Source organism: Limulus polyphemus, unplaced genomic scaffold (genome assembly GCF_000517525.1).
Source record: "Limulus polyphemus unplaced genomic scaffold, Limulus_polyphemus-2.1.2 Scaffold879, whole genome shotgun sequence".
In the NCBI taxonomy this organism is placed as follows: domain Eukaryota; kingdom Metazoa; phylum Arthropoda; class Merostomata; order Xiphosura; family Limulidae; genus Limulus; species Limulus polyphemus.
Genome location: NW_013666489.1, coordinates 314,079 through 321,749, shown reverse-complemented (window position 1 = coordinate 321,749; position 7,671 = coordinate 314,079). Strand labels below are relative to the sequence as shown.

Below are 7,671 nucleotides of genomic sequence, written 5' to 3'. Positions count from 1 at the left end.
CATTTCAAATCTAAATTTGCACCGTGCAATGCCAGGTAACTCAGCTAGTTATAAATAAAATTCATAAAACTCAAATATCCTAAATCTAAATGTTTTTTCTGCCAATGAGATGTGTAGCTGGCTAAGTATAAAAGAATTTTATTGGCTATTTTAAAGTTATCAGTCTTTATGATTATATTTGTTGTATTAATAAATACATTATTTTAGGTTTCTTTCACTAAAATTAAGATTTCCACCATTTGTTAAAATCTAAAGAAGTTTGGAAAAGGTTTAGAAAAACTTTTTCTTTGCTTTATCACTTGAAATCAGCTTGCTTCAGCAACTCTGCTGAGCAAATTCTTATTCATTGCAATAGTTTTTACCCCCCTTTTTCACATTTTTCAGCCTTGAGCAAAGATTTTGATGTTGTGTTCAATTCCATTCCTATCTTTCTCAAGGTAGCTAATGAAGAGAAGGTTTTAGGAGATTATTGGTTGGTTATCCAATACTTGTTTAATAAAATGTGAAGGAGCATATTATAATTGTAAATATTCTATTCACAGCTATCTATACTTTGTCTGGCAGAGCTACTAAGGCTATCTGTTGCCATCAAATCATAGTTTATAATTCTTAAATAATTAGATTTTAATCAATCTAAAAGTTATAGGGTAAAGAAAAAAAAAATATGGTAAACACATTTATAACAGAAACATAATCAATATTCATATATAAAGTAAAGCTGCTGCCATCCCTAATATTGAGCTATGACTAAAGGGAAAGCAGCCAGTCAGCAACATCCTCCCACCCATTATCCAAGCTAAGGGGACTGACTGTCACTCTTATAATGCAACCACAGCTTAAAGAGGGAGAAATATTTTGCAGTATTGCAAAGATATGAAACCCAGCTTACTAGCCCTCACCCCATTTACAACAAAGTCTTTTGTAGCCATATAAATAATGCTTTTTTTTACATATGTATCTGTGGTTCTTTAGCATAACTTAAGTAGTACCTTGCCAATGTTTCGGGTCACCAACACTTTAAAGATCAAACAGTCTGGAACAAGAGGGTTAATAGAAATTTTTAAACCCTATAATGTTTTTCTAAACTTTGAATATAATGCGATGTGATATATGCAATGATGTTTTTCAGAGAAACGGACCACATGATAATGATTCTTACATATCGCCTGCACACTCTTATAGTTGTCTGTTTCATCTTCGTTTCGTTCTCCACTTTGTTTCACTCTGTATGCTACATCTTTGAGCTGAGGTTTTTCAAGGGAAATCATAGTTTCTAATTCTTGAATAATTAGGGTAAAGGACGGACGATGTTTTGGATCAATCTAAAAGTTATAGGGTAAAGAAAAAAATATGGTAAACACATTCATAACAGAAATATAACAAATATTCATATATAAAGTAAAGCATACTACTTTTGTAAGCTCAGTTTATACTATGTTGGAAACATTTTACATTAAACAGTAAAAATCTAGAAACTGTCTTTAGACTTCTTTCATTTTCAATAGTAGTTCTATAGCATGCAATAAAAAACAGGATTTTAAAACACAGGATATATAAAACTTTTAAAACAACTAGTTCAATATAAAAGGTAACAAAAAACAAAGGAAGAACAAAAAAGCTTACAATACCTATTTCAATATAGAAAGTAAAAATAAACATACGATTTTAAAACACCGGAGGTACAAAACTTACCCTACAACAACACAATGCTAGCTTAAGAAAGTCTGGTGGACAGTCTGGGCACATCTTGCTGAATGCTTTATAGTCTACTCCGAAGTTCTGAAGAAACAACACATAAATAACATAGATGAAGAAATTATTCTACATTCATTGCTTTAACCTTCTTATAACCTGTAAAATTTCTTTAACTTATCTCACATTCAGTACCATGGCTACAGATAACTGTTTTTTACATGTTCTTAAAACTATGCATCTCAGTGTTATACAGACATGAAAAATATATCTTTAGACATATTGGTGATTAGTATGTTATCTCTTCCACAATTAAAATTAATAAAATCGACTTGTAAATTGTTTACTAGCATTTCATAAGCTTAAGATACAGCAACAGTTCCCAAATCAGAGCAAAAAAGTATCAAAAAACAAACATATCTTAATCATATTAAGTTTAAAAAAAGTATAAACCAATGAAGTATAGCAAAAACAAATACTGTACTATTTAAAAGATGAAATTAATAATTATAACGAACAGAATTAATCATTATACTTTTATACTTCAGTAGTAATATTGATGTTTTTAATTATATGTAATATTGTTCACCTCAGTTCGGGGTAAAATATCAGGATCTGCTTCAATTCTGGCAATCATTTCACACAGAATTATACCAAAAGAAAATATGTCGGCCTGCAAAAATAAAACAGAACCAATGATATCAGGATGGAAATTTACAGACATTAGGCTATTCTATCTAGTTTGTGTTAAATATAAAGTACTTAATCAGTTACAACTAGCATATTCAGTAATAAATTAACTAACTCTTGGTAAGAAATACACTAACACGAGTACATCCCTCTTCAGACCTTCTGAAATTGTAACTCAAACATGAAATATGAGTATTCATACCCATATGACTTACTTTGGACTTACTGAAACTGTAACACAAACATGAAATATGATTATTCACAACCTACATCTCCATGTCAAATCACAACTATCAAACCCTACTATTGTCACCCTAACACAAGCAGACATCTTTTTAGCATTGCTACTACCAAATCACCCCAAAACTATCAAAATCACAACACTTTTGACAGGTTCCTTCTCTCGTTATATCACATCATAATAACCACTGCTGGATACAAATAACGTTTTTAAGAAAGATTCTTACGTCATCTTGCTCTTCATCTACCAAGCACACTATTTGATGATTGTTTGAAGTTAAGCACAAAGCTACACAATGGGCTATCTGTGCTCTCCCCACCACAGGTATCGAAACCCGGTTTCTAGCATTGTAAGTCTGCAGACATACCGCTGTGCCACTGGGGGCCTATTTGGTGATCCCATAAAACATCATAAGTGGTAATTATAAGGAAGTAACCATTAAAAACAGTCAATGACGTATAAAATCATAATAGGCTGCATTCATTATCAGTTCAGTGGTTTTTTTCATGATAACTACCTCACCACGCTTACCTTTTTATTTATTTATTCATGGCAGGTTTTTTAGTTTCAAATGGAAAGAAACTTTCCTCAACTGGGGTGTTCAGGGATATTAGTACCCCCCCCCCCCACTTCTGACGATTACGTTTACCTAAAGTGGGATTTTAATAACTTTATTAATATGGGAGGGGGTTACGATTAATAGTTCGTGGGCTGAGATTATTAATTTTGGAAGGGTTTAAGAAATTAGTCTTGATTTAAATTTTCACGAGAGAACTGATGAAAGCAAAGATGACGATGCGAAGGCTGAGGCTGAAATCCCAGATTTCAACAAAGATTATCTTACCTTCTCATTGTACCATTCTCCTTTTAAACATTCTGGTGCCATCCAATATGGAGACCCGACAACTGGAAGTCTGTGGGTTTGATCACTACAAGACACCACAAAAAAGGTTTTTCATGAAATCAACCAACTTGAAATAAGCACTAAAAGAGAATTTTTTTTCAAACTTAATACATCAACCTCCCCTTCACCACTGAAATAAAGTCAACTAATATTTAATATACCAAACTCTCCTTTCTAACTATAATCTAGCCAACCCGACCATCCAACCACAACATGCTTCAAAAATGTAAATATATTACTTGACGTTTTACAACATTTCAGTGACTAATTTAATATTGACTTTTTTTCTGATTTTATATGTAAAATAAACACTTTTTACAGTCTAAAGTCAAATCATATCTAAAGCATTTTTTCTATATTTAGTAAAGGCTAATTCTGTTGTTTTTAGAAAATACATTTATATTATTAAGTCATACGCCACAGCCTTGCTAAGGTAAGGCCAATTTACTTTTAGATATATTTGGTCAACATTCCAAATGGTAGCATTCTTCTTCTGTTTCTCAAATCATTTATTGATAGAAAGTAACCACTTTCTAATAATCACATTCTTCCTTTAAATATCAAATCTACTGGTAGGATACAAACACAATTTACAATGAACATTTTAGTTTCTGCTTAGTTATTTTTTCTGATAATATCTGACTAATTTCTGATCATAACATAAATCTTTACTCCTGTCTTAAAACAATTTGTTTCCAAAGTTGTATATGAATATAAAGCAATTTACAGTGACAGATTAATAGTCGCTAATACAGATATATATTAACACAATGAATCTGTTATAAGGTGTCACCCTTTTAAAGTTTAATAAAATATATCATAACTTATACAAGATGTATGAAAGGTCTACAAAATTTCAATAACACAAATGTACAAGAAACAATTAAAAAATAACTATTTTTGTTTGAAGTAAATTTGCCAGTGAGCCATGTACTTTACTAAACCCTGTGTGAGATCTTAGTGGGTTATGTACTTTACTAAATCCCATGTGGCCATAGTATAACCCACAAAGAACCCACATGGCTTGTAGTAAAGGACATTAACTGTCCTTTACTACAAGCCATGTGGGTTCTTTGTGGGTTATGTACTTCACTACAAGCCATGTGTGTTGTTACTAGATTATGTACTTCACTACAAGCAACGTGGGTTCTTTGTGGGTTATGTACTTCACTACAAGGTATGTGTGTTGTTACTAGATTATGTGCTTCACTACAAGCCATGTGGGTTATGTACTTCATTACAAGCCATGTGGGTTCTTTGTGGGTTATGTCACTTCACTACAAGACATGTGGGTTATGTACTTCACTACAAGCCATATGAGTTCTTTGTGGGTTATGTAATTCACTACAAGGTATGTGTGTTGTTACTAGATTATGTGCTTAACTACAAGCCATGTGGGTTATGTACTTCACTACAAGCCATGTGGGTTCTTTGTGGGTTATGTACTTCACTACAAGGTATGTGTGTTGTTACTAGATTATGTGCTTAACTACAAGCCATGTGGGTTATGTACTTCACTACAAGCCATGTGGGTTCTTTGTGGGTTATGTACTTCACTACAAGCCATATAGGTTCTTTGTGGGTTATGTACTTCACTACAAGCCATACGAGTTCTTTGTGGGTTATGTACTTCACTACAAGCCATGTGAGTTCTTTGTGGGTTATGTACTTCACCGCAAGCCATGCGAGTTCTTTGTGGGTTATATACTTCACTACAAGCCATATGGGTTCTTTGTGGTTTATGTACTTCACAACAAGCTATGTGGGTTGTTAATAGGTTATGTACTTCACTACAAGTCATATGGGTTCTTTGTGGGTTATGTACTTCAATACAAGCCATGTGAGTTGTTAGTGGGTTATCTAACTTACTACAGGTTGTGTCTGTGTTTTTTTTATGAAGTTTTAATAGTTCAGACGACTAACAAACTTCTATCTAAAAAAACGTTTCGGTTTATGCGTAAAAGACCACACCTCGTTATATCTGGTATTCTCTCTGCCAAACCAAAGTCTCCAACAACAGCTGTCATACCGGAACTTTCTCTTTTGATAAGAACATTCTGTGGGAAATATTAACCAATCAATGAAAAGTCATTTTTAAACTGTAAAGGCTTAGTCTAACAAAATTCACTGTACTTTTTTTACAGTACTGATGGAAAAATAGACCTACTGTTCTCTGGATAGAGAAAAAACAACAGTTATTCCAAAACAAATACACATTTCCATCAAACGCTAAGTTTTAAAAACACATTAATGTAATTCAATAGCTTAGAAATGTACAGTGCTGCTACCTAGTGGAACATCCCGAGAACAATCTTAACACATCCTAAAATAGACCTGCCTACGTTTATCAAGTTGCATAGTCATCACGCTGCGTGCTATTGGCCCACCAATGCCCTGTCTCAACGTGGGTTTAAAGTTCCTTTTTATTACGTGAACTGTATGTACAGTTTGACTTTTTTTTATTATGAAACAAGTAGAAAAAGGTGTTAGACGTAAATGCCATGACTTCTTGTACATCATGTCCGCCAAATCTCACCCATACCGTGATTCACTTATAAAATTCTTCCGGTCTGAATAATATTGTTGCAAGAATAGATGTCTGGTTAATATTATTGCAAGAATAAAGGTCTGGTTGATTATTGCAACTGAAATTTCCTTGTTTATAGTTAATCATTTTTCTGAAGCTCCAGGAAGTTCGTGTACCACCCAAGCCTCCAAGGAAATTGGCTCATCTAATGTATTACTCATCGGCTATAATAAGGCTGTAAAATGATCTTTTTCTGCGATCTAAATGTCAAAGCGTATTTAATGCAATATTTCCATCTTTAGTAAAGGCCAAATCAGTTGTGATTAGAACATTATATCTATATTATTAAATCAGATGACAGCCTTGTTAAAAGTAATATTTCCAACATCAGTAAGGACAAAATTGTTCATAATACTCCTACCAAATGTCAGGGCCTTGCTAACATAGTACTTTCAAATTCAGGGAAGGCAAAATTTGTCGTTGTTGGATCAATACATCTACAACACTCCTATCAATTGTTAGGGCCATGCTAACTAACATAGTACTTCAGGGATGGCTCATAGTTTGGTTATCGAATGCAATAGATTGACATCATTATTATCAATAAATAATATGATAAAAGTAATCACAAAAGTTTTATCAAATTTAATACAAGTTTATCAAAACCCTTATCCACATAGTATCATACGTATTATTATATTTATCTTCTAGTGAAGTGTATTTAACTCGGCGACAGAAGTAGGCAAAACTTCAGACAAAAACATATTACTCTATGTAGCAATAACCGACTATAGTTGCCTAATTCAACAAGAAAAATCTTCATATTTTTAATCCAAACTTTATAGATGGGAATAAGAATGGACACTGTGAACCTTTCATTTTTTAGATAACTAGAATACATTGACACTTATGCTTCACATTCAGTTGGTCATAAATAAACTTACGCTCTGATTAACTGGCTATATGATTCAATTATTTTTTATGGTATAATAAACGAGTGGACATAATGACAATACCTTGGACGTCAGGTCACGATGAAACACCCCTCGTGAGTGTAAGTACGCCATTCCCCGAGCGATGTCCAGTGCCAACTTCACCCTCACCGGCCATGGAAGGGGCTCGTTTTTGTTAAGATTCAGCTGCTCCAGGCTCCCCCCATTGATGTACTGTTAACATAACATTCAATTTGATAAATAAGGCTATTTACATTCGTTTAAATCTGCAGTGAACTTTCAGAGATCCTCAACTGAGTTCATCCCAGTTATAAAGCGACACCTATATTCATTCATATTACGTTGTTATTTAGGTCTTGAACACTAGCAGTGGATTAATTAAGATCAGAGTTTGTATACGTATGTTATAAGTATACTGTATTGATTTACCTTAATATTAAGACAATGTAACTTTACATATTTCTGTACATTTCTGTACATATGACTGGTTGATTCTGATACTAAATAAAAAATCTCATGAGCAGTCTTCTACAACAATGACTGGTTGATTCTGATACCGAATAAAAAATCTCATGAGCAGTCTTCTACAACAATGACTGGTTGATTCTGATACCGAATAAAAAATCTCATGAGCAGTCTTCTACAACAATGACTGGTTGATTCT

At 33.2% G+C, this 7,671-nt stretch overlaps 1 protein-coding gene across 1 annotated transcript in view; it reads right to left on the bottom strand.

The window, feature by feature from the left end:
- The window catches only part of LOC106461010 (dual specificity testis-specific protein kinase 2-like), a 71,208-nt gene that overhangs the window by 4,141 nt on the left and 59,396 nt on the right, over positions 1–7,671 (bottom strand). Inside the window, exons 5-10 of the mRNA XM_022387814.1 lie at positions 7,071–7,220; positions 5,499–5,584; positions 3,468–3,552; positions 2,282–2,365; positions 1,693–1,779; positions 1,160–1,322 (exon numbers count right to left, since the gene is read on the bottom strand). Of these exons, the coding sequence (XP_022243522.1) occupies positions 1,160–1,322; positions 1,693–1,779; positions 2,282–2,365; positions 3,468–3,552; positions 5,499–5,584; positions 7,071–7,220 (655 nt within the window). The remainder of the gene's footprint in view (positions 1–1,159; positions 1,323–1,692; positions 1,780–2,281; positions 2,366–3,467; positions 3,553–5,498; positions 5,585–7,070; positions 7,221–7,671) is intronic.